This window comes from Giraffa tippelskirchi, chromosome 11 (genome assembly GCF_054371585.1).
Source record: "Giraffa tippelskirchi isolate mGirTip1 chromosome 11, T2T-mGirTip1v1.2.pri, whole genome shotgun sequence".
Classification (NCBI taxonomy): domain Eukaryota; kingdom Metazoa; phylum Chordata; class Mammalia; order Artiodactyla; family Giraffidae; genus Giraffa; species Giraffa tippelskirchi.
Genome location: NC_137285.1, coordinates 123,733,447 through 123,760,461, shown reverse-complemented (window position 1 = coordinate 123,760,461; position 27,015 = coordinate 123,733,447). Strand labels below are relative to the sequence as shown.

Below are 27,015 nucleotides of genomic sequence, written 5' to 3'. Positions count from 1 at the left end.
TCTAGCTCATCACTGTGCCTGCTTCCCACTTGCTAGAGGCACGGGCACCGCCCTCGGTCCCTTTGTTCTACAGTTAATTTTGTTAAATTTATTATTGATCACGGGCCTTTGCTCCTTTAGACATGCCCTCGTTTCCCCATGTGAAGTGGGGGTGGTTGTCAACCCTCCTGTCCGTGGTGTGTTCATTCTCCTTGTGTTCATTCATTAGTTTACTCTTCATTCATCCACCTGTCCTTGTTGTGTGTTCATCCTGCCATTCACTCAGGCTCTTAGGCTACCTTTCACTGCTCTAAGAGAAGAAGCAGGTCTGGTCAGGGTCAGGGAATGGGGTTCTATTGTAAGACCTGCAGCCTAAGACTCCGTGGTTCCAACCTATGGACTGGGGGTCTGACATGTGCCAGTTGTGACAGAAGGAGGGGGAGAGGTCCTTAGCTCTCAGACCACAGGTCTGTAGGCCCAGAGCTTAGGTTGGAGCAGCATTCTCTGGAGGAAGTTTGGGGGTTGAGGGAAATATCATCAGACTCCAGTGTAGTGAAGGGACCAGGCCCTGTGAATTGAGACCTTTCTACTTTAGGCCTGTGCTAACAGGGTGGGGCCTCCAACCCCTTGCCAAGATGCCAGTCCCCTGGTCCTGTGTTCCCCACAGCAGCTTTGAAGTCTAGAGGGATGCCTGGGCCTCTGCTGTTCTCTGTAGCCCACAGGTGCCCTCTGCTGCCTGAGGGTCACCTCTGCTCTCAGGTCCGGAGGAGGGCCCTGTGCTCCACCCCTCTCCAGTGTTTTTGTACCCCATATGAATTTGGGGCCAGAAGTTCTCCCCAAGTTCTGGCCCTGCACTCTCCCGGAAAACGACCTATGCCTTTGCTTTGTCAGGAAGACATTTGGAGTCCACTTTTTCCTGGAAGGGCAGGGTGAATGTCTAATAGGGGTAGGCAGGAGATTCTGTAACTCACTAAGACTTGGCCAGTTTACCCAGTACTGGCTTTGTAACTTTGGGCAAGCCCTGGAGCTTCTTTGGAGCCTCGTTTCCTAATCTATAACCTGGGATGATAGTTTTTACCTTCAGGCAGATTGAGATAGAAGAAATAAGTTGCCCAGCCCCGGGCTTGGCATGTAGTGGGTGCTCAAATTAATGACACCCAATCTCAGCCCTGGACACAGGACCTGGGAATGCCTGTCAAACCCCAGACCCTCATCTGTTGTGTATGCTGGTAGGATGGGTGGAAATCTCCCATTCTCTAGGCCAGGGAAGCTGCCTGGCCGCCGGGATCTCAGGCTGCAGCCTTTAACTAAGGGATCCTTGGACACTCTGACTTGCATCTTCCCCACCACCCTGCTCCTGAGAGCTGTGGGCCCAGGGAGAGAAGTAGGATATTCTCGAAGATTGAAGTGGGTAAGGACTTCCTGGAGGAAGAGGTCAGGAACTTGGGTTTTCCAGCTTCCCACTGCCCCTTACCGCTCTGGGGGTGGGGCGGTTTGTGACTTGTCCCTCCCAGAGAGAGGGGTGGCAGGAGGTAGAGCGGCTCAGGAGGAGATGGGAGACTCAGAGGGCGGGGGTGGTGGAGGCAGACCTCAGCTTCAGGAGACGTAGACGGATCTGTGAGCAGCGAGATGGACGGCGGAGACGCACTGAGAAACGTGTCCGCAAAGCCGGCGAACTCCAGGACCGTGACTGGGCGTGGCCGGGAAGGGGGCGGGTCCTTGCCCCCTTCCCAGCCCTCCCCTCCTCTGGGCGTCACGTGGGGCGGGCGGAAGCGCCCGGCGGGGTGGGCGCGCCCGGCCTGCGGCCGCGAGTTGACTACGACGCTGTCGGTGGTGGCGCTGGGGCCCCGGTTACGCGCGTGGAGTCTTGGATCAGAACAGGTCAGTGCCTCAGCCGGGGCCTCCCCGTCCGCCGCCCCTTGGCCAGGTGTGGCCCGGAGTTTCCCCATTCCGCGGAAGGGAACGCCGAGGCTGCGCGGCAACTCTGCGCCCGGCACCTACTTCCGCGGGAGTTTCTCTAGGTCACGTCTTCTGTTCTGACTGGCGGCGGGGATGGAGTCGCCTCCTGAGGATATGCGGTCGGACCAGAGACGGTAGGGAAGAGGGTGAACCGGCAGGAAAGGGGGCTTCCAGCCCTTAGCCCTTTGGCGTGAAAGCCTCCCAGGTTCCAGAGCTAACCCGCTCTCGGGTGCCTTGATTTTCTCATCTGTGAAATGAAGGCTCCCACTTCGTTTACTGCGGAGACCCGTACAGGTCTGCTGGTTCATATGTCCTTATGCACTGGACCTGGGGCTCTAGTGACAGACGACATCCGGTCTTTGCGCCCCAATTCCCCACCAGTAAATGGGGGCATGGCCTCCCAAGAGCCCCTACCTGGCCCAGTTGCTGGAAAAAGGAGATGTGTGTTCACTGAACGGGGTCAAGCTAGGAGTGAGTTATTGGGACTGGAGGAAGCAAACTCAGAATGCGGCCTGAGGTGGTGGCGTGGGTGTCTGGTCCCAGACCTCCAGGGCTGATTTTTAGTGCTGGGGAACTCTGGTCAGCATCTGGTATATGCACCCCACTCCTCCAAGGCTCCTGTCCTGGGGAGCCTGCTTTGATCCCCAGGCTTGGTGGGGGTAGCGCTATAAGGTTGGACAGATGTATGGAGGTACTCAGGGTAGGATTTGACTGTGCAGCAAGGTCCAGACAGAGACAATCAGAATACCTGTGCTCGGAGAACAGAGTGTCTAGGCTGGGAGAGACCTCCCAGCAAGCTCATTACAGGGTTGAAGGAGCCCAGCAGAGTCAGAATACAGGTGCAGCAAGCTCATTACAGGGTTGAAGGAGCCCAGCAGAGTCAGAATACAGGTGCAGACAGGTACTGGGGAGAAATCAGACACTGAGACTCTTGGAGGCTCAGGGAGGAGATGATTGGAATGGGCCTTGGCAGTTAAGTGGTAATTCACAAGGATAAGGACCCTCAGAGGAGGGCAAAGCTTGTGCAAAGGCAGGAACCTGCGTGGTGTGTTTGAGGAATGACAAGGGGATGGAAATGGCTGGAATGGGTGGCAGAGGTAGGGTGTAGAGAGAACCAGTCCCCCAGTCCCATGGTTGGCTGAGGATGGTCCAGACCCTGCCTTGGGGATCCCGTCTCTCCGTTTGCTGCTTGCTCAACTGGAGTAGGGCAGGAGGGGTATGTTCCCAGGCAAGAGTCCTAAACTAACTGTGAAGTGGAAGTGGACAGATTTCTCCCAGGCTTCATTGGGGCATTCAGGCCTCCCCAGTCAACCCTAGCCTCACCCCCGCCATCTCTCGGACTCCAGCCATGCCTTTCCACGTGTCAAGCCTCAGCTGTTTGTGCAGGTTGCTTGTCTTCCCCACTACTGCCCGCCCCCTCCCCCTCCCTCCTGGGGAAGTTTTCTCCCCATCAAACTTCCTGGAGCCTTTGGGATTTCGGAGGTGGGCCTTGTCTTTCAGTCCTGTGTAATGGCACAAGTTAGGATCTCCTTGTAACTCTGTGAGAAATGGGACTGCAGAGCCCAGGACTGACTGGAACCTGGGACAGTCCCTGTGCAGCCACCAAACTCGGTGTGACTCTGCAAGTTCCCAAACTTCTCCATTTCCCCATCTGCAGGGTTGAGTGAGTGATAAGACCTGGTCCCAAGCTCCAAAGAGAGAGACTGCTGGAGGAAGAATTGAGCCTGTCTGAGTAAATCCACCCCCCACCCCGATCCCGGGTGTTTGGGAGAACACTCACTGACCCCCAAGGAGAACACTCACCCCCAGGGAGAACCTGGGGTGAAGGAGTCACTTCACAGGGGTAAGGGACCTCTGAGAGTCCAAGGGGCTAGGTGTGGACTAGCCCAGTACAAAGCCCTAGGAGAGAAGGGAGTCCCCTCCACTCTCCAGGGGCCCTCTCCCTTCCCCACCCCACTCTTCCTTTGGCTGAGCTCAAAGCCAGCCAGCTGATGCTCAAACAAGTGGCCTCTGTTCCTAGGATGGGGGGAGGGGAGGCAGGCCCTGGGCTGCAGGCCCGTCTGTCCAGCACTGACCCTGGCCCCCCGCCCTTCACTCTGGATCTTAACCCTTGGGGACCTGGGGTGGGTACTGGGCTGCTTACAGGCGGGTACCTCTTGCCCACCAGCTGTCCCCTCCACCCCACTTTAGGGTTCCCAGGTTCTGTTGCTGAAGGAGTGGGTGCAGCAGGACATGAATTGGAAATGGGGAGGGAATGGAGGTGGGAAGGAGGCCATGGACAGTCAGGAATCACTTGGCCCAGAAGCTTTTTTCATAGATAAGGAGACTGAGGTCAGGGGGCAGAGATCAGACCAGGATCACACAGCAAGCCCTGGGCTGGGGCGGGGCGGAGAGGGGGTGGTCCAAAGTGACCTGACTTCTCATCTGGGCCCTCTTGGGGAGAGGAAAGGGAAATGGAGAGAGCTCTACTTGATTTGAATACCTACGGTGCGCCTGACACCGCAAATTTGTTACTTTATTTAACTTTACATCATTCCGTGAGACAAGAGTCATTTTCTAGTAACCTAGGGGAAGAAACAGCCTCAGAGAGAGCTGAGTAACAGCATCAGTGAGAATGACCTCAGCAAATGCACACAGCACCTCTGTGGGCACTGTTACATATGTTAACCAGTTTCATCCTCCCAACAAGCTTAGAAGTCAAGTACCATTCTACAGATAAAGAAACTGAGGCACGGAGAGGTTAGATAACTTGCCCAAGATCACAGCAAATAAGTGGTAGAGGCAGGGTCAGGACCCAGGCATTTGTTTGCCTCTTTTGATCTGATTTCCCCTCCCCCAGCCTGACATCACTCCTTGAGCTCCATCCAGGGTTCCTCTCAGTGAGGGGCTTTCTCCTGGGTAGTGGCCAACGCAGCCTCTAGCACAGAGTGTGACCCCAGCCAAGCAGACCTGAACCTCCCTTAGGAGCAGAATCCAGTCCCTTGGGCCGCCCCTGTCCCGCATCTCAGTCAAACTGGACTCTTTTCCCCCTCCACAGCCCCACATAGCGGGGCATTTCTTGTTTTAGGAAGAGATTCTGCACCAAGGATTTGAACAGCTGGAGGATATGGGGAGGCCCTCAGAGATTCCCTACAAGTGCACTCCCAACAAAGTTCAGGGACTCAACACCAATACCCCAGCCCTGATCAGAGAGGACATCTTGTCCACTTAGACTCTCCCCACCCCCGCAACACCCCACTGTCAGGCCCCCAGACCTGTAGATTCTAACCAGGGTTCTGGGGAGGATAGTCCCAGCCCCTGAAGGCAGATGACCCCAGGTTCAGGGATGGCCAGAGGTGGAGGGAGGGAGGGCAGTGCATAGCTGGTCTTCCTCATGACCTTCCTGTGGAATTTCTCTCTGTCTCATCCTTTAGAACATAGTTCAGAAGGCGAAGAAAGATTCTGTCCCATAAACAGGACATCTGTCCCAGACCATTGGGACAGTCAGAGTTGCTGGCGGGGATGTGGAGTTAAGTGACCAATTCAATAACAAAATTATTTTTTGATAGTAATACTAGTAGCAGTAGCTACTGTTTCTTGGAAGCTTATTATGTTTCAATCACCGTGCTAAACATTTTATGTAGTGATTTCAGTTAATCCTCAGCAATAGTTTTATGGAGTAGGCACTGTTCCCATTTTAAAGATGAAGAAACTGAGGCCTTGAGAAGTTATGTAATTTTCCTGAGATCGTTTATTATATGGAAGAGCTGGGAGTCTCTGAAACTTCACAGTGAGAACCCTGAGAACTGGGAAACACTGCAGGCAGACAAGAGCCAAACCCCGTCCTTCTCTGGAAACTCCTGGTCGGGGTGGCAGGCAGGGACTGGAGGGCCGCCTGGGCAGGAGACCTTCCTGGCAATGTGCTGTGGGATGGGATGCCAGCTTGCAGGCTGTACTGGGTGCCGTCAAGTTCTAACCCTCAGACGCCCAGCCCTAGGATGAGGGAACTCCTGCTCACGGCCCTTGTCCTGTCCAGTTTAGACACTGGTTCTCCTGTACAAACTGGACAGGAAAGAGCAGTGGTTGAGTACAGCGGTTCTCCTTTTTACTGATGAGAAAACTGAGTTCAGTAGATTTAAGTGACTTGCTTAGAATCTTTCAGCTGAGGAAAGGGAGAACTGGGTCTCTGAGGCACTCCACCTCCACGCCTGGTCAGGGCCTTCTGGGCCTCCGAAGCTCTGTGCTCTGTCACAGAGTCCAAGTCTTTCTTTCCGACCAAACCGGTATCAACTGAAAAAATAGTCACAACCTAGCAATTGAGAGTTCTGTTTTATTTCGTGGGAATTTTTAGGACTTCAGGCCTCAGAGACAGCATCTCCAGTGACCCCGAGAGAACTATTCCCAGGAGGTTGGGGGAGGAGTCACGTTATGTAGAAGCTTGCTGCAAGGGGCAGGTAATTTGAACACCAGAAGATTATTGTTAATTAAGGAAAACCAGATATCTCAAATTAAGGAATTTAGCGCTTTTCTGTGTATGGGAACATGCAAGGAAATACTCCATTTCACACCAGAATGGATTCCTTTCAAGGTACCTGGGGCCTGTACCTGCGGGGTGTCCGAGACTGAATGAGCAAACCTGGGGAACATGGTTCCGGAGCTAAGAGGCTGAGAAGCAGAGACCAGCTATGGTCAAGAGTGTGATGCCCATGGCCAGTGGGGTCCAGAGGAGGACTCAGGAATCAGAGAGCACACCTACCCCACCCTGGGAGGGAGGATGTGGCAAAATCTTCCTCCTCCTCATTGTTGTGAGGGCAAGGGGGAAGGAGGGGAGGATAGCGACCTCTCACAGCCGCCCCTCTGTCACCGTTTTCAGGGCAGGGAACCTGAGGTCACACCTGGAATCTCAGCCGCCCAGGGCCTTTGGCAGAGCCTAGCCCTGCCCTCCCAGCCCTGTCCTCCCTGCTTCTGGCCAGGCCAGTGCTGGGGTGGAGGGGTCAGACCGAAGGACAGGGGAGCAGGAGCCGGGCTGACTCCGTATCAGTGCAGATTGCCCCCTCCCTCAGGTGCCTGGGTCTCCTCTGCCGCCTTGCCTCCCCCCGCTGGGGGCACTGCCCTGCCTTTGGGCATCCCCTTCTCTCTTTCCCTCCCCTCCTCCTCTTTCCCACCGTAATGCTGGGCCAGGGCTCTGCCTTTAATCAGGTCTGCAGTCAGGTCCTTGGCCGGTCTATCCCTGGCCTCTGGTTCAGTGAGAGACCTTAGGCTGGTCATGGACTCAACTTCCCTGGAACTTCAGGGAAGGAGCAAGAAGCAGCAGCACCGTTTTTTAAATATCTGTATTTATAGAAATATGCTAAGATAAATATAAGCTTTATGGCAACCCAAGTATCTCCTGTTGATTTATGAATATGATCAATAGGAACTGCTATAGAACAGAAGAAAAGGTAAATCCTTCAAATACTCAATTCTAAAAAAATAAAGAAGCAGTACCTGGGACTTCCCAGGCTCCCAGGTCAGACAGCTCAGGACAGAAACAAAACAGCACAGATGGGGGCTGGGGGTGGTTTCGCACTCCCTCTCCCCACATTAGGCAGCTGGGATTTTAGGAGTCTGACACTGTGGGCCTGAGGAATCAAGGGTTTTATGTGTTGGTGATCCCCAGCTTCCAGTTTTCTTAGATTGGAGAGTCCAAGAGTCTGCAGAGCCTCGAGATGGACTGAGTGGATCCTGAGTTGAGGCTGAGCCCTGTGCCACACCTTGGCCAGCTGGTGCCAGACAGGCAAGGCCTGGAAAGTTTCTCAGGGCTGCCTGGGGTGGGGGTGGGGCAGGGGGGAGACAGTGGTCCAGCCACCTCCAGGCCCTGCCTGCCCTTTGTACCCACTGCTCCCAGCAGACACATCCAGGAGACACAAACCTCTCAAGAAATCTGAGAACCAGGACCTGGAATGGACTAGGTGGTAGCTGAAGAGATAGTCATCTTGATGGAAGTGGGGGAGAAGACAGACAGCGGCCAGGTCTCCTCTTCATTCCCTGGGGGTGGGTGGGGCTGTCCTCCTGGATACCGGACTAGGATTGAGAGAGGCCCAGCTCGGCTCACAGAGCAATGCCTGGGCCACACTACTGGCGCACCAGGCCCTCTCAGGACATGTGGAATGTGGCTCAGCAGGCCCAGGTCCAGCTCTGAAGTGTCAAAGCCAGGCTCAAGGGCTCTGATGGGATGGTGGACAGAGACCTGGGCCTGGGAGGCCCTGAGCCTCCTCGAGGGTCAGGGAGACTGAGCCTTGGCTGAGAGCCTTCAGGTAATTCACAGTGCCTCTCCCAGCTCCTCCCAGTGCCCATGTGGGCCTGTGGGCACAGCAGTTGCCCTCAAAGAGACCTGGGCATGGAGGCAGGAGCTGCCCCATGGAGTGGAGGGCTGTTCCCTCCCTATGAGGGAAGCGCAAACTCGCCCTGGCTGGGTGAGCCCCTTTCTGCTGCATGTTCCTGTGTGTGCATGGGTGTGTTCTCAGGCCCAGATTCTTCCTTGGAGGACCGTGCTTTTGCCTTTGTGTGGGTGCCATCAGCATTCCATGTCCCTGGCTCTGCACCCCTTGATGTGTGAGCTGGGTGAGCCTTTTACCCATTTGAATGGGAACCTTCACCCAGTCAGGCCCTGTGTGGTTCTGTGTTTCCAGAGGCTCTAGCATGTTAGGGAGACAGGGCCTCCCCGAGGGGCAGGCTGGGGACTGAGCTTTGCTAGAGGACAGTAAGACAGCTTTGAGCTGGAGTCTCTTGCTTGTTTAAGGGGTCCTGGAGGCCCAGTTCAGGTCCTACCTTTTCCCTTAGTTCAATTCAGTTCAGTCGCTCAGTTGTGTCTGACTTTTGCAACCCCATGGACTGCAGCATGCCAGGCCTCCCTGTCCATCACCAACTCCCGGAGTTGACTCAAACTCACATCCATTAAGTTGGTGATGCCTTTTCCCTCAGATTGGGGCTGTTCCTTCTGGTGTCTCCTTGCTGTAAAGATGGATAGCTGAGTCAAGGGAGGCCAGAGATGCAGGTAGTGTCTAATGGTTCTAGGGGCTCTGTTCCAGGACGTGAACCCAAACACTCATCTGCCTCTACTGCCTGTGACTTGAAAATCCACATTTCTTAGTGTGGAACTAGCCCAGCCACTTGGAGATGGGGGGTTACTCCAGTGTCTCTGAGGTCACCTCCCCCTCATAGTTCTTTTCCTGGGAATAGTTCTTTCCAGTTCAGGCTGGGTGGTCTGGGTCCTGTCCTGACTTGCGTGGCTCTGGTTAGGTTCTTGTTCCTTTCTGGGGCTGACTTTCCCCTTCTGGAGGTGGGGAGGATTGGGTTAGGAGGTTCCTAAATGCCTCAGGAGCAGGTGCTTGGGGATGTGGAGCAAGGAAAAGACAGGGCTGGGATCTGACAGGCTGAAACTGGAGCTGTAACTGGTGGTTGTGAGCAGAATGGGAGGCACCTGGTCTGGGGGCCTGAAGGCCAGGTTCTAGCCACTGATAGCAGTGTGACCTTGGGCACATCATCACTCGCCTGGGTTCCTAGCTCTCCACTTGTAAAATCAGGAGATTTCATTCAAGCAGTAGATATTCACTGTCTGCCAACCTTAGGCTGGTAGCTGGGGATGCAGGGAAATCAGACCCTGGTCCTGCCTTCAGGGGTACCCAGCCAAAGCTGGGGTGAGAGAGAGTGTGTGTATATGTGACACAATGATAGTGACATCTCGGTGTGACCCAGGCTGTGACCATAGGAGTCGGAAACTGCTGCCTGAAGAAGGTGACACTTGAAGGGCGAGGTAGAGGGAACATGATGAGCCAAGTCCTAGAGATCTAGTGTCCAGTGGTGAGAGTGGAGGGAATGAACTGGAAGGGAGGAGTGAGGGGCGGGAGCCAGAGGGTGGGGACCCTTTAAGCCCCACTGGGAAATGGGGAGCCATGGAAGGAGCAGGCAGGCAGGCAGGAGAGGCAGGTGTTGAGCTCAGAGACTTCTGGAAGTCTAGGGCAGTTCATACCTGCTCTGGGGAACCATCACTGGTGTCTGAAAGTCAGGACTTCCCCTGTGTGGGTGAGGGCCCCTCAGCAGTGTTTATCTGGCCGGCCCAATAGGAAGTGGCTGGAGCAACCTCAAAGGTGGAGAGAAGGGAAGGGCCCAGCCACGGAGGGTGCCAAGGCATCTCAGAGTTAAATCTTTCACTCCTTGAGCTTCAGACTTGAACCTTGAACCTTGACACCTGCCTCCTCCAGCCATCCCTTACCCTACCCACTCACAGGCTCCTGCCCTGAGTTCCTGACGGGGGTAAATCAGGCCTCTGTAGATGTCCGTTCATCCACCACCCCCCTCCACCCCCGCCCCGGGCCAGACATGTGTAACCACTGGGGATAGAGCCATGAATGAGACAGCGCCTCATCCTCCAGCTGAGGAGACTAACAAATGAGCAAATAAATATGTAATCCAGCGTCTGCTGGAAAAAGTCTGAGAGTGAGTTGCACCGGTGTCTGGAAGAGCATTTCAGGCAGAGGGAGCTCCAGGGCCCAGCCCTGAGGCGAGAGCACTTGGAGTAGGTTGGGATGATGTTGAGACAGGGACAGACCGTGCAGGCCTGGTGGACCTTGTGCTGACTTTGGCTTTTACTGTGAGGGAGGTGGGAAGTCATTGGGAAGGGAGAACTGGTAGGCTGGGCTCTGTTTTGAAGGCTTACATTTATTCCCACAAGCCCATTATGCAGATGGTGAAACCAAGACTCAGAGAAGTTAAGTGAATTCCTAAGTCTCACAGCAGTAGGACCCGTGGCCACCTGCCTGCCTGTGGCCCTGTACACCCTGCAGCCCTTCATGGCTTCCTGTTGTCTGGACAGTAAGGCTGAGTGTCTTAGTGTGGCCCTTCTCAGTCTGCACTCATCCTGCCTCCCCTCTCCTACCTGACCTCCTTGCTCCTGATCGCCACACTCTCCCCTCTGAGGAGATGGAGTGGAAGGAGGGGCTCCAGTGTGATATTGGGCTAGTTGCTTAACCTCTTTGAGACTCAGTTTCTTCCTCGTCTGTAAAGTCGGGCTAAAACCATCTACTTTCTAGATTGTCATGAGAACTATATGAAGCTATCCATGTAGCAGGGTTGGCCCAGTGCCTGGTAGGTGGGAAGCACTCCATAACTGTGGCCTTTTGTCTTTTTAGGCAGGGATGGCTGGGTGAGGTAAGTGGGTTAGAATGTTCCCTGTGAGTGAGAGAGGAGAGTTTTTCCTGCCTCTTATCTGACTATAGAGTGGGGGGTGGCTGAGGTCCCACACCAGACTGGCGACCAGAACCCGTAGGGCTGGTCCCCCTCCCCCTGATCGCCTATCTCCCTCTCTCCTTTCCAGTCGCTGCCCTGCCCATTTGGTCACCTCCATGCACCGAAACAGGAACTTCCTCTTTTCAGGTGCCAGCAGCAAGGGGCCTGCTGATCATCTGGCTTGTCACTTCCAGGGACTCACCTAGGGAGAGGACAGGGTCAGGTCCCTGTTCTCCAGGGAGGTTGCTTCTGGGTGCAGAGGCGCCCCAGGCTCTCTTCCTGGGTGGCAGGCATGTTATGTGTCTGGTCACCTCAGAGGGGATGGAGTCAAGCTGCCTTCCCCCCTGCCCCTACACACCCTGTCAAGCCAGGGCTGTCCTCAATCCTTCTGACATGTAGTGAGGGTCTGACTGACCTGTCTGCTTCTGTCCACTTCTGCTGCTTGGGAACCCCTTGTCAGGCCTGTGCACTCCCATCCTCCATGTGGTCAGCTCTGTTTCTTCCTGTTTCTGCCTCATTTGCAGTGTTAAGAGCCCCCCCCCCCCGACTCCCTCATGGGGGGCAGTGGTCACAGAGGAGGATCGTCCTAGAGTCGTGCCGTGGTATACCTCAGCACCTTTGGTGAGGATGGGCTTCCTGTCCTGCCTAGGGCGTTCCCAGCCCAGGAGGGTGTGTCTGTGACTGAGGCACCAGGGGGCCAGGCCAGAGCCCATGCTTTCCTGTTGAGAGGGCCCCGGGTCTCTCCAGGTGCAGTGTGGCTGGCTGGGCCACCCTTCAAGGCAAGAAGGGTGGGACCTGAAGAGTGAAGGGTTGGGGGTCTAGGGAAGGTGGATGTGGCTCTGGGCTGTGGAGTTTGGGTTTGGAGGAGCTCTGTCTTGAAGGAGGGTGGTTAGAGGAGCAGGTGGAGGATGCTCTGGTTAAAGGTAGCAGAAGGGCAGGAGGCAGGGATGAGGGCCCAGGGGTCAGACTGGCTGGGGAGGGGCAGATGGAGAAGAGGGGTGAGTTAGAAACATGGCGATGGGGAGACTGGGGAACGGGAGGGAGTGGTCCAGGGTGGTCCGTTTGGGGGGCGGGTATTGTTAGGGCCAAGGAAGCTAGTATGTCATAGACGTTTGTTTTAATTGAATTATAGTTGATGTACAATGAATGTTGTGTTAATTTCTGCTGTACAGCAAAGTGATTCAGTTACACAGTACATATGTGTTCCTTTTTATATTCTTTTTTATTATGGTTTATCACAGGATATTAAATACAGTGCCCTGTGCTGTACAGTAGAATCTTGTTGTTTGTCTGTCATGGACTTATGACAAGGCCTGAAAACCAAACCTTTTAACTTTCCACTTCGTTTACTGTGAGTGAGGTACTTCAGACATTCACACTTCATCCTCTCCAGAGTAGAGAGGGGCTTGGGCATAAGAGTGGGAAGGTTTGGGGGAATGTGGGTGAGAGGCAGTGATAGGGGGGTCAGATGCTGTCTAGAGGCAAAAACCACAGGAACCCTGGAGTCTCCCGTTCATAACGGACTCAGTCCACTTCGCATTTGAAAGTCCGTGGGCTTCAGTCTGTGATTGGCCTCTGGACCTCTGGTTGGTGGCCAGCAGTGGAGGGGGAATGTTGTTATTTGATAAACTATGTCTGAGAACTTCGGGAGGATAAGACAGTGAGGGAGGAGGTAAGCTTTGCAGCTAAGTTTTGCATCTTCCAGTCCAGATGGCCCAGGAAATCAGTTTCGTTTACTATAGTTCTCTTGGTATTCTATGCATGTTATATTTAAAATCAAAAAGCTACTTTATAATGATGGTTTTAGGGGAGAAACTGGGACAAACTCAATTCTAATAGACTAAAAATACTTTTATCACTTTTTATTCTAGTTATGAAAGTGATAATGCAACTGTGAAAACTTTAAACAGTCCAGACGTGGAGATTGTAGAAAGTGATTAATCTTTCAAGATTGGGGTAGGAGTTAGGAGTAGGTCTGAAATTTAGGTCAGGGAAGTTCACTGTCCCTTAAATGTCCATCGATCATTAATAAAACTAGTTTATATTTCTTAGGGTGATGCTGAAGGGACTGCCCTAAGAATGTTGTTAAAATATCCTGCCTCTCACCTGGTTCGCTGGGTTCAGATGTGCATGTTGTGCACTGCCCAAGGGTACCTGGCTGGGGGAGGGCTGGGAGAGGGGGATTGAAACTCAGCCTGTCCTCTTTGCTGAGCTGCATGCCCTGCTATGGGGCTCTTTTAGCGAGAGGTATTTTGTCTAATTTGCTCAACGGCCTCACCTGCTTTCCCCAGGAGAGGGGAGTGGGTGGGTTCACTGTGGGGTGGAGAATGCACTGTACCTGGGGTTCCCCTAGAAGGAGATCCAGGAGGCAGTGGAATATCCAGTCTGGAGCCCTGTAGGGGGACATGGCTGGAGGCAGGGTGCAGGAGTCATTGGTATCTGGGGAACTGAGAATTCCAGGGTGCTGAGGGTGTCTAGACTAGTCTTGCTCCAGGGCCAGCACCAAGGACCCTTCTGGACAGGCCCAGCCAAGGCCTTGGGGCTCAGAACAGGAAGTGTCTATCTCAGCAGCAGAGGAGTGAGCAGATGCCGTGTGAGCGTGGCCTCTAGTACACACATGATCATGTGTCACGGTCATCTGGGTGACAGCCCTGTTCTGTGGAAGGGGAAACTGAGGCTCAGAATGTGACGTGACTTGCCCAGGGCTTCAGGTGAAAAGTGATGGAGCCAGAACCGGAACCTGATCTTGCCTGGCATCCTGGGAGGACAGGTTCTGGGCTAGAGCTGGTGGCCCCCAGCTCCCCACCAGATAGATGGCCGAGGCAAGCCCTGGGGCCTGGACTCAGTCAGTCCTCACTGCTCTACGGGCTGCACCTTGTCAGCTGCCACCACTCCTGAGACCCCAGAGGACAGGCTACATCAAAGACAGGATGGGGGCAGAGATATGGTGGGCAGGTGAAGGGGCAGAGATCTGGGGCTGGGGTTGGGGCAGGAGACCCCAGCGTGCCTCCTCGGAGCCCGTGTGGCCATCAGTCCCTGAGAAACAGAAAATAGGCTTCCTGGTTCAGGGGTTCATCAGCTGCCTGCCTGAGCACTGCACCTGCTGTCTTGCCTGGCGGAGCCCGAGAGAGCTGGCAGAGATCTGCAGAGGGTGGGGTCCACTTCTGCACGCTCTGGGCTGGGAAGCCAGCCCCCACCTAGTTCCTCATATCTGAGGGAAGTGTCTCCAAGTCCTCTTGTCTATGTCAACGGAACCCTGAGAACAGCCGGGAGGGGAGCAGCTGAGGAGGGTGACCCTGCCCACAGGTATGACCTGGTGCTTGGGCGGGGGGCAGGGGGCGTGGGCAGTGTGGGGCTCTGGGCAGTGGTCCACAGTCAGACTGTTGGTAGTGAGTGTGGGGACTGAAGGCTGTGTGTGTGGTGGGGTCAGGTTGGCCGTGTGGCTGCTAGGTGGGGTGGAAGGTGTGTGTCCCTGGAGGCTGTGTGAGGTGTGCAGTTTGTGGTATGGGTGAGCTGTGGTTAGTAGACCCGGGCCTAGCTGGATGTGTACTGCTCTTAGTTCCTGTGTGGAGGGCCTGACGGCTTTCCTGAGGTCTGGGCGCTGGGGTCCCTGCCCAGCCTGCCTTGGGTGGGGTGCTGTTATGGGCAGGAGGGGTTGGGCGGTGGAGAGATACAGGCCCCAGGTCTGAAGCTCTAGGCCTGCCTTCCTCCCCTTCCACTCCCCCCACCATTGGGCCTGCTCTTGAATCTGGAGCACAGCTCTGTGCAGGCGGGCCTTTGAAAATACAGTTGGGGAAGGGTCCTCGCTGAGAGGACTCTAGAACTGAGTGGGGAAGGAGTTAGGATCAGCAAGGCCTCCAGATCCAGGCCTGACTCATTCATACAAATCAGAATGCAAAGGAGGCTCACACCTACATGGGCCGCCAAGGGCAGATCCCTCAACCTCCCCGGGTGTCCTTTTGCGTCCCCCGTTCCTGCCCCACTGAGCTCTCCCCATCTCTGCATCTGCCAGGTCTTTTCCCATCCTCAGGCCCTGCACACTGAGTTCCCTTGGCTTAGAAGTGCAGCCTCCTGCTTATCCTTCAAGGCCCAGCTCACGAGTACCCCCTGGAAGCTTCTCTGCCTCCGCCAGACAGACAGTCACATCCTCTGAAGGCCCCCTCTTGGCTCTAGCAAGTGACCCAGCACCTCACACAGCCTCCATTGAAATGGGATAAAAATCTCAAGCTTGGGACGGACTTCTTTATGGGGACGATTCAGGTGAAGGTGGAAATCTGGCGGGGGCTGGACATGCGGCAGGTATTTAGGAAACCAAGGAAGTGGGAGTGTGCTTATCCTTAGCTGAGGCTCAGGGTTGCCTTCCTGCTGGACTGGCAGTGTTGGGGTCCTCAGTCAGGAGTGGGCAGGGATGCTTGAGAGAGATGCTGGGCTGGGACAGAGAAGGGGGCAATGAGATTTAAACTCTGCCCTTGGGGTTGGAATGGCAGTTAAAGGACAGAAGTGTAAAAGCTTGGGCTCCAACAAGAGGGACTCAGGCTAGACCTGAAGAAGGACTAGTTGGCATGGGTTAGAGACTCCAAATGACCCTTACTTACTTCTGGACTAAGTGTCCTTGTGAGCCCAGTCAGGTCCTGGGCTCTACTGTGGAGGGGAGGGGGAACAAAAAGGTGCAGGCTCTCAGGCCAGGTTGGAGGTTGGGTAGAGATGGACCCCCCCCCCAAATGGGACAGCCAGGAACAGAGCCGGAGCAGCACTGAGCTGCATGACTCAGCATCTGAGGCTTAGGAGCCCAAGGGGGCGGTCAGGGAGGACTTTCTGGAGGAGGCAGCAGAGTCAGCACCCGAAGGTGGGAGGATGTGGTTCATTTGCTCATTGTCAGCAGACCATCTGGGGGGCTTCCTTGTGTTAAGCTGGTGCCAAAAATGAAACGGAGGCAGTGGTGGGCCAACTGAGCCTGGTTGGGGCTTGGGGCACGTCTTGACAACTTGAGCAAGTCACTTCCTCCCTGTGGGTGTTTGTTTCTTCATCTGTAAACGGCAGGGCTGGAGCGGGTCGAAGGATGGTCTGAGGAGGTGTACTCGAGGACACTGGGAACCATGGGACGGGTTTTGAGCAGGAGTGAGACCCAGGTTGGCCCAGCAGAGTTGCTGGAGGGAGCCGGGGTAACAGCAGGAGCAGGGTGGGCTGGTGAGATATTGAAGCCTGAGTTGGGCCCTTGGGTGTTGGGGAGGGGAACCCCCAAACTTGTGGCCAGGCTGTCGCAACAAGATGACACTCTCCTCTGCTGGTCCCTGCTTCCTTGCAGTGGAGATTCAGTGATGTGTCATAGCAGGGCAAGGGCTTAAACCTCCAGACTCCAGACCAGAATTAGGATGGAGCAAGTGAAGCAGAATAAGAGAGTGCAAAATATAAGGAGGAGCGGGAGACAAAAAGCTCAAGGTAATCCAGGTAAATATTTTTCAGCAATATTTTTTTTAAATAAAAATGAAAAAATCCAAGATAAGCAAAATATCCAAAATTTAAATAAAGAGGTTTAGTATTGCAGATTTTTTTCTTTGTCTTAGGCCCTAGCATGGTTTAGCAGCGCATTGCTCCAAACTTCTTTTTTCAAAGGGCTGCTTCCTCCAGGAAGCCTTCCCCGACCCCCAGCCTGGTGAGGGCCCTGTGGGCTGTTTTTCGCTGGCTGGGTGGTATCTGATGCCGTCAAGCCTGAGATTCCTGAAGGGTGGGTTGAGGTTGGTCTGGCTCATGCTTTTAATGCCTTGAATGAGGCTGTCCTAGAAGTGTGTCACTGCAGAGTCCCTGAGTCTGACCTTGGCCTGAAGCCCTTAGTTCAGGAATAGGAACTTGAGAGAGGCCCTGGAGGGGGCTGGGCCCTTCTCAGGGACAGAGAGGTAGTTTCCTGTTTCCCAGCCCTGGTCATTCCAGTAGCCAGGTTGGGCTGTCATGCATCAATCCATGTTGAATCCTGAGAACAGTTCCTGACCCACAGCAGCTGCTCAGTTAGAGCTTGTCGTTTTTGAAAGGCGGTATGTAGAGTGGTTAAGAGTCTGGAGCTGCACCGTCCAGTAGCAATGTGATGCAAGCCACAAATGCAATTTAAAATTTTCTAGTAGCCACATTAAAAATAAACAGGTGAAATTAATTTTAATACCATCAGTTCAGTTCAGTTCAGTCGCTCAGTCACGTCCGACTCTTTGCGACCCCATGAATCGCAGCACGCCAGGCCTCCCTGTCCGTCACCAACTGCCGGAGTTTACCCAAACCCATGTCCATCGAGTCGGTGACGCCATCCAACCATCTCATCCTCTGTTGTCCCCTTCTCCTCCTGCCCCCAATCCTTCCCAGCATTAGGGTCTTTTTCCAGTGAGTCAACTCTTTGCATGAGGTGGCCAAAGTATTCGAGTTTCAGCTTCAACATCAGTCCTTCCAATGAACGCCCAGGACTGATCTCCCTTAGGATGGGCTGGTTGGATCTCCTTGCAGTCCAAGGGACTCTCAAGAGTCTTCTCCAACACCACAGTTCAAAAGCATCAATTCTGCTGCGCTCAGCTTTCTTCACCGTCCAACTCTCACATCCATACATGACCACTGTTAAAACCATAGCCTTGACTAGACGGACCTTTGTTGGCAAAGTAATGTCTCTGCTTTTAAATATGCTATCTAGGTTGGCCATAACCTTCCTTCCAAGGAGTAAGCGTCTTAATTTCATGGCTGCAATCACCATGAGCAGTGATTTTGGAGCCCCCCAAAATAAAGTCTGACACTTTCCACTGGTTTCCCCATCTACTTCCCATGAAGTGATGGAACCAGATGCCATGATCTTAGTTTTCTGAACGTTGAGCTTTAAGCCAACTTTTTCACTCTCCTCTTTCATCAAGAGGCTCTCCAGTTCTTCTTCACTTTCTGCCATAAGGGTGGTGTCATCTGCATATCTGAGGTTATTGATTTAATACCATAGTTAATCCAAATATCCAAAATGCTATAATTTCATTATGTAATAAAAAGTTATTGAGATATTTTATATTCTTATTTTTTTACTAAGTCTTCAGAATCCAATGTGTTGTATAGAGCACACTTCACTATTTGGTCGTATCTGGAGTTTCAGTACCCATATGTGGCTTCTAGAAGTTATTGTATTGCAGGTTTAGACTATATTTAAATTGCCCCTTCCCAGCTGTGTGACTTTGGGCAAGTTACTTAACCTCTCTTTGCCTCAGTTGCTTCATCTTAAATTGTGAGGTATCTACCTCATAGGGTTACTATGAGAATTAAACACATTAATAAAAAGTGCTTTAGGTGTCTGGTGTATACTGATAGTAAAGACTATTTGCTGCTGCTATTTAGTTGCTCAGTCGTGTCCAACTCTTCGCAACTCCATGGACTAGCCTGCCAGGCTCCTCTGTCCATGAGATTATCCAGGCAAGAATACTGGAGCGGGTTGCTGTTTCCTTCTCCAGAGAATCTTCCTGACCCAAGGATCAAACCTGCATCTCCTCCTTGGCAGGTGGATTCTTTACCACTGAGCCACCTGGGAAACCCAAAGACTACATTGTCTTATTAAATTATTTTTTTAAAAAGTGCTACTCATTTGAGTAGCACTGCCGTTTTTTTGTTTTTTTTTCCAACTCTTTATGAAATACTAATTACTTAAGATTTATTTTAAAATATTCACTTTTAAAACCTGTACCCCCTAAAGTCACCCTGCAGAGACCAACAGTTTGCGGTTGACCCTGTGCTAGTGGCAGGAAGCGTGGCTCTGCCCAAGACCTGCCCCTTCCACCCACGCTCCTGAACAGAGCCCCGGCCTCCTGGCCTTACTGGTGGCCTGCTCTTGGGGATGGCCACTTCTTTCTCCTGCCTGGAAACACCTTCTTTTGGTCCCCACGCACATTTAGGAGCAGGGCCCCTGGGGTCTCATGGCCCTGCCTTACCCCTCCACCCCCCGGCTCCCAGGCTTAGAGAGGGCCTTGTCTCCTTGGATCTCCCCAGGGTCCCCTTCTCTTTCTGGCAGACTGCATTGTGGGGGCCTTGCCTCAGTTGTGGAGCTGCATCTACTCCCTCCCCATGTCTTCCTGGGGGGCAGTCCAGCCTCCTGGCCAGGCCACTGGTCCTGGGGGAGGGCCAGAGAACAGGAGGTCCTGGCTCCCCTCTTCCATGGTGTGGTCGCCACCTCCAGGCAAGCCTGTTGGGTCTGCTTCTCACCCCCTTGTCAATCAGCCCCGCGGGAAGGCCCTCCTCCCTTTAACCATCTCCTGCTTCCTTTTGGCTTCCTGAGCCCTCCCCTCTCTTCCTGGATCCTCTTCCCCTTCTCCCTTTCTTACTTCTCTTTCCTTTTCCCCATCTTTCCCCCCACCCCTTCCCCTTTCCTCTTCTTCCTGGCATCCAGCCGCTCACAGAGACCTTGCCTCTTAGACTTTCTCGTTTACTCTTGTCCTTGCAGATTCCACCTCAGGCCAAGATGAGGAGCCATTCAGAGTAGCTGCCGCCTCTGGGGGACCCCGGCATCCTGGGCAGCTCCACCGGTGAGTCAGGGGGAAGTGGGGAGCTGGGCAGGGTGTTGTAGGCTAAGCCTCCACGTTGAGGTGGAGGAGGCCTCCTGAAGGTGAGACCCAACGTCCTGTTTTCCATTTATTTATGTATTTTTGGCTGCATTGGGTCTTCATTGCTGCACATGGGCTTTCTCTACTTGTGGAGAGTGGACACTATCCAGTTGCCTTGCGTGGGCTTCTTGTTGCAGTGGCTTCTCTCGTTGCAGAGCATGGGCTCTGTGGTGTGTGGGCTTCATTAGTTGCGGGCCATGGGCTCTTGAGCACAGGCTCAGTAGTTGTGCTGCATGGCCTTAGTTGCCCCGTGGCACGGAGGATCTTCCTGGACCAGGGATCAAACTGGTGTCCCCTGCGTGGCAAGGCAGAGTCTTAACCATTGGACCACTGGGGAAGCCCCTGTTTTCCATTTTGAAAAACTGAGGTTAAGAGGCAGAGAGAGGGTGAAGCCATAGATCTTGCAAAGAGCTTCCCAGGAGGGTTTTGAAGGATGGAGTCAGGCAGGGATCAGTGAGGCAGGTGGGGTGTGTACCTGATTACTTGATTTCCTTCCATGCCTGGTTCATTATGGTCTTATTCTTAATTCCAGATGATCATGTTATCATCTAAGTTGTAATTTTTTGGAAAATGGTATAAAATTAAAAAGTTAAAGAGGATACAGTGAAAGGTAACCCTCCCTTTCTTGTCCTCCCAGCTGGGAGTCTCCTCCTCAACAGCAGTATCTTGTATACGTATCCGAGTGTTTTGTATATATGTGTGCGTGTATGTATACGTATATGTTTTCTTTTTCTTTAACCTAGATTTTTACATAATAAAACACTGTTCTGCACCTTGCTTTTCCATCTAACAATAGATCTTTAATATCAATGAATATGAACTTTATTTTTTTGGCCATACCTTGTTTTTTGGCCGTGCCTTGTGACATACGGGAACCTTAGTTCCCTGACCAGGGATTGAACCTGCATCCCTTGCATTGAAAGCACAGAGTCTTAACCACTGGACTACCAGGGAATTCCCTGAATATGAACTTCAGAATCTGCCTGTGGGTAATTTTAATTGGGATTGTGTTAGCTTTAGCTTAACCTGGGAAGATCTGCTGTCTTTATAATGTTGAGAGCCCCTTATCAAACAACATCAAATGTATTTCTGTTTTGTTTGTGTCTTCCTTTGGGACCCTCAGGAGCCTTTTAGAAAAATTCACATAGTTCAAAATTTGGGTAATAGAAAAAGATGTGAAGTGAAAAGTTTCCCTCCACTTGGAGCTGGGTTTCCAGGGAAGCTGATGGGGCCCAGGGAGGGCCCGGCAGTGTGTGCATGTGGTCATGTGTTTTCTGGTAAATTTTTAACAAACCCTCCCATCCCCCTCAGCCCTCAGCATCCCTCCTTAGAGGCAACCAGCATCACCTGTCTCCTCTGTATCATTTCATAGATCTGCATTTAGCCGTGGACACACACTGATCTGTCCTCTCCTTTTGTTTTTATTATTGTGTTTTTTTCATGTGAAAGGCAGCATGTTCTGTATGGTGTTTTGAACCTTTCTTTAGTCACTTGATACACACCGGAGGTCATCCTCATCAGCATGTAGAGTTCCCTCCTCCTTTATGGAGTTTCCTGTTTTCTTTAGTCATTTAGCAACTCCATTAGGAGGTCACCCCACACTAATATGTAAGGAGTTTCCTCATTTTCTATGGCTCAGTATTCTCCTGTGTGATTACACTGCAATATGGTTAACCATTCTCCAGTCCATGGGTATTTTGATTACTTCAAACCTTCTGTCGTTGTACACAATGCGGTAGCCAATACCCTACGTACATCCTTTTGGATGTGCCCCAGGAAGACTGCAAGGGAGCTACCAACGGGTGCCCAGAGCATTGAGGTTTTCACAGCTCTGGTGGCATTGCCCTTCCCAGAGGCACTGCCCCATCCTGGGAGGGGAATGCCTCACCTTGTCACCATTCAGTGTAAGGAGGTTAAGTTCCATTTCCTGTGTTTAGAACCATTTATACTTATCTTTCTGTCGGTTTCTCTGTTCCTCTTCTTTGCCCACTTATCTGTCAGGTTATTGGTCTGTTTCTTATTTCTAGGTGTTTTTCACTGTTTGGGAAAATTAGCCTACGCTTGGGGAATCAGTGATACCCCCTAGTTTGTCATTTATCCCTTGGCCTTCCTTATGGCGTCTTTTTTTTTTGTAATTGTTCAGGAATGTTTGATTTGTCTACAGTTGAATGTTTTAGTCTTTTCTTTATCCTTCTGGATTTGTATCATTTCCAAAAGACCTTTGCCTCTCTGAGACAAAGATTTTTCATATCCTCTCATGATTTATTGTAATTTATCTTGCTGTAAGGTATAGGGGTCCAGCTGTGTAGCTCGCTCCACAGTTGCACTGACAATTTAATAATCCATCTTTTCCCTACTAGTTTGAGATGTTACTTTTGTTGTATTACTAAGTTCTTAAATGTATTTGGGTCTTTTTTTTTTTTTAATTTTTATTAGTTATTTATTTGACTGCCTAAGGGATCTTTAGTTGTGGTACCTAGGATCTAGTTCCCTGATCAGGCATTGAACCGCACCCCCTGGTTTGGAAGGTGAAATCTTAAACCCTGCACCACCAGCGAAGTCCCTAACCTGTGCTGTTTTAATTATCATGACTTTATGTTTTAATATGTGGTGAGGCTGATTCTCACTCGGCTCTTCCTTTGCCCACTCCTTCACTTCCAGGCTCTTCCTGCTCTTCTTGCTTGTTTGTTTTTCCACATGAACTTTCGAATCAGCTTGTCTAGCCACCACCACCCATCCCTCCAAAAAGTTGTGTGTGTATGTTTAGTAGGATAGTACATATGTATAAATTAACTTAGGGTTAGTATCTGTATGATGCTCTCTGTCCAGGAACATACTATGTCTTTCTGTCTATCCAGAACTTCTTTTTGCCCCTTAATATCAGTCCACATTTTTCTCTATAGATTCTGTGCATTTCTTATTAAGTTTATTCTTGGTGGCTTTTATTTTGTGATGCTATTGTAAATGAGGTCTTTCATCCTGGTTTCTACTTCGTTATTACTTATAAATATTGATTCTATTAATTTTGAACCTAGCTATCTTACTAAATTCTTTTACTGTTTGTAATACTTTCTCAGCTGAACTTCTCGGGTTTTCCAACCCGAGAAGAACTCATATTATATTTAAGTAATGGATTAACTCTTCCCCAGTTTTTATACCGACGGTGTATTTTTGTTGAACTTTTAGAGTAGTATGAATAATAATAATGATGGAAGTTTTTCTCTTGTTTTTACGCTAAGCAAAGTGCTGGTTTTTATTTTAAGAAAGTGTTGATCTGTTTCTATTTTACTAAAATTTTTGTTTAAGTGTACTGGATGTTGAGTTTTATCATATGCCTCTTTAATATCTGTGGAGATGAGCAGATAAGCATTTTCTTTTCATCTGTTAATCACTGCTTGGCATCATCTGTTCCTTGACTCTTGCCAGGTCAGGAGTTCTTGAGTATCAGTAGGGACTTCAGTCCCTGTTGCCCAGTACAAGGCTGTTTTGAAAGAACAAATGAATGAATGGCTTATCCTATCCATTCCCCCTTTTCCCTCCTCAGTGGTGGGAGGAGTTACTCACCTACAGGCCCAGGACATCAGACTGTATGGTGCTGTGTTGACGCACCTCCTAGAGTAATCTGCTTCCTCCAGGAGCCTGGAGGTGGGAGTAAGGCTCACCCCACAGAATGGGCCTATAAAGGGACCAGCAGCGGTATCTGTCAATCTCACCTATACTTGCTAATATCCCTGGGGCCTGGGCCTCTGCTGAAAACTGGTGTCTGAGAAGGAATTGTGTCCTTGCCTGGGTCTTACAGAGTGCAGGAGGGGCGTGGGTGCAGACACAGCCACAGCAGTGGCCAAGGCTGGGGGTTAGGACAGCACCAACTCTGAAGGTCCTGGAGGACTTCCTGGAGGAGCTGGGTGCTAGCAGGCCACAGAGGTGGCATAGAAGAGGAGGTGGCAGGTTTCAGGCAGTGGGAGAAGCCTGTGTGTTCAGAGACCGGGCAGTACCTCGCCTTGCCTGGCCCATGGGATGCAGGGGAGAAAGCTCAAACACAGAGCTTACCCCATGGCATGGAAAAGCCACAGAGAAATGTTGATTGGAGACCTGTATCTGGGCAGCTTGCCTCTGACATGTGCCCGTGTGTCTATTCCAGGTCTGGACAGAGCCCTGCTGGCTGGCCTCTGCTCGCAGGAACCATGGCAGAGGCCGGGGATGGGGCCCTCTCGGTGGCCGAGTGGCTGCGTGCACTGCACCTGGAGCAGTACACGAGGCTCTTCGAGCAGCACGGCCTGGTGTGGGCCACAGACTGCCAAGGCCTCAGCGACGCCCGCCTGCTGGACATGGGCATGGTGCTCCCCGGCCACCGCCGCCGCGTCCTGGCTGGCCTGCTCCGCGCCCGCACACCCCCAGCCCCTGCACCCCGCCTGGCCCCACGGCCCGTGCCCATGAAGCGTCATGTCTTCCGCTCACCACCCATGCCCACCACTCCCCCGGAGCCACTGCCCGCAGCTGGAGAGGACGAGGGGCTGCCCACCGCCCCACCCATCCCGCCCCGGAAGAGCTGCCTTCCGCCCACCTGCTTTTCCGCCCCGTTCACAGCAGCCCCGGACCCTGTGGTGCCCCCACTGCCCACCAAGCGGCATTTGACAGAGCTCAGCCTTCCGCCCGTGCCCCCCCGCACCGGGCCCCCCCGCCCACTGGTGAGGTGAGTGGATGCCATGCAGGGTGAGAGGAACATGGGCAGAGGATCTAGAGGGTTAGTGGGGGGGGGCAGGAGGGAGGGTTGTGGCCTTTGACACTGGGGTAAGAAAGGCACCTTGGTGGCAAGAACAGCATGTGCAAAGCTCAGAGGTGGGAAGCACAGTCCTCGGGTGCTCTGAGCAGGCAATGCAGTGTAAGCAAGGGTGAGGCTTGTGGATGGCGCTTGTGTGACATGCCGTGAAGGCCAGGTGGGGAGCCAGGAGAGTTTTCAGCAAAGCGATTAATTGAAAACTGAGTACAAAAGAATGACCCTGGCTGCTGGTAACGTTGATGGAGGAAGAGGCTGGGAGACCAGTGAGAGGGCACAGGGGCAGCTGTGAGGCCCCTACTCAGGCAGCGTGCATGAGACTGGAGAGGAGTGGGATGACTGGAGTGAGAGCTTGGCTCCAGCTTGGCTCCAGAGAGCAGAGAGGGCATGAGGAGGTACATGGAATCCAGGTTTCCATCTTGATGGTGATCTGTGATCTGAGCACAGAGGGGAGTTTGGGAGGAGGTTGGGTTCATTTTGGGGCCTGGCGAGTATGATACTGGGAGATTGGCACGTATATCTGAAGTCGGGAGGTAGCATGTGGAGGAAATGGGGAGTCTGGAATGAAGAACTTGTCGTGGAGGTTGCAGCAACTACCCAGGGCAGTTGGTGCTGGGGCTCCTGTCTTCCCCTTTCACATGGCTCCTGTCAAATGTCAGTTCTCAGGCCACATCCTACTCACCCTCCCTCCTCCCCAGAACCATTTTCTCCCCTCCTAGCTCCTGGTACTCCTGTTTCCTTTCTTTCTTTTGCAATATGTTTTTTTTGGTGGGGGGGAGTGCACCGCTCCATGTGACATGTGAGATCTTAGTTCCTTGACCAGCGATTGAACCCACGCTCCCTGCACTGGGAGCATGGAGTCTAAATTACTGGGCCACCAGGGAAGTCCCTTCCTTGTTTTCCTGAGTTTCTGCCTACTTCTGTGGACATTGCATTTAATCTCCTTTACAAATACCCTCTCTTCCTGCCATTTGCTGGGGTGCCCAGCTTGGGGGAGATCCTCAGGTGTGGCTGTGTATGTAATGAAGGTTATAATGGGGCTTTATTGCAGCACTTTGGCCAAGTCAGCCTAATCTGGGAAGGCTTCTTGGAGGAGGAAGGGATGTGCAGAGAGAGATCCCCTGGTCTCTGTTATTGTTGGGCACTGTGCTGGGTGGTTTACTTACATAACCTCGTTCGATCCCTGCTCAGGTGCTCTGGGGCATTTGTGTCCTATTTCAAGCAGAGAAACTAAGGCTCAGAGAAGAGAGGGGAGCACTGGCTGGATCCATGCCAAGTACGTGCCCAGGGAGCCCCTGTGGGGAGGACCTGGGAGGTTTTCCCCATTAGAGAGGGGCATTAAAGGGCTTTCTGAGGCCAAGCCAGGGCTGTGGTGTTTTGAGGTTTGATTGGTAAGAGCACAAAGAAGAGTTTATTGTGCCTTTCATAGGTTCACACACTGGGAGCGGTAATGGGATGCCCTAGGAGCCTGGCTTAGAGACCAGACTGGAGTTTCCTGGTGCCACTGCACCCTCTAGTGGCCACTCTCCTGCATGCAGGAGTAATTTTTATTTCCTTCAACTCCATCATTAGAACCTCTAGGGGTTGGGAGTAGATGAACAAGGGCAGGAAGCAGGGCCCTGTCCATAGAACATTCACGAAGGCCGAGGAGGCAAAAACCCTAGCCAAGAAGTACACCTGGATTCCTGCTTAGAAGGCGAGGTACCTGAGCAGATCCAGCTGGCTGTGTGATTCTGACTAGGAAAAGCTGCTCCTCTGGGCCTGTTTCCCCATCAGGTATCCTCCTTGGCTCTCCATGGCCCTCCTGAATTCGGGAGACTTTCTGGGTAGAGCAAGGGTCCTGTCTTTGCCCTAGGGTGCCAGGCGCCATTCTCAGATCCTCATTCTGAACTTAGGCAACCTCTGGGGGAAGCCAGATTCCCATGGTCAGGAATCTGGCCCCTTGTAGCTAGAGAACCCAAAATTCATTCCAGGCTGAGAGACTTCATAGGCAATTATTCCTTGCAGTGTGGGGCTATTCCTTGTGGCAGAGTGGCAGGTGAGCTGCCAAGCCTGGCTTCTGTATCCTGGTGTCTTTGACACTTGGAATTGTGGGCATCTGCAGTCCTAGCCTCCTGGGCTTCCAGGGTGTGCAAAGTCTTTACAGTCCAGAGGTAGAAAAACTCTAAGGGTGGAGAGAGCCTCACGTATGGGTAACAGACAAAGGCTGGGCCATGTATGGGTAACAGGTAAAGGCTGGGCACGTTTGGACCCTGACTGGCTTCCCCATCCCCTCACAACCGCTTTCTATGACCCCAGGCTCTGTGGTACACAGTGGAAGACTGCCCAGCCTGGCTGGCTCCTGCCTCCGTTGCAGGAGTCCCCACTTCCTGATCTGGCCTTCCTGTTCTTGCTTGTACCCTCTAGTGATGTAGGTCTTACTCTCTCAATCTTAGGGCCTCTTACACCAGA

General features: G+C 52.5%; 1 protein-coding gene across 3 annotated transcripts in view; it reads left to right on the top strand.

Moving 5' to 3' along the window:
- Window positions 1-1,737: 1,737 nt before the first annotated feature.
- ARAP1 (ArfGAP with RhoGAP domain, ankyrin repeat and PH domain 1) overlaps window positions 1,738-27,015 on the top strand; it is a 64,003-nt gene continuing 38,725 nt past the window's right edge. For 2 of the 3 annotated variants that reach the window (XM_081539473.1, XM_081539472.1), the window contains exons 1-3: window positions 1,738-1,860; window positions 19,628-19,709; window positions 23,929-24,480. In XM_081539473.1, the coding sequence (XP_081395599.1) occupies window positions 23,972-24,480 (509 nt within the window). In that variant the 5' untranslated portion in view covers window positions 1,738-1,860; window positions 19,628-19,709; window positions 23,929-23,971. Of the gene's footprint in view, window positions 1,861-19,627; window positions 19,710-23,928; window positions 24,481-25,761; window positions 25,841-27,015 lie in introns of those variants that run through there. The other variant, XM_081539475.1, reaches the window with a different exon arrangement.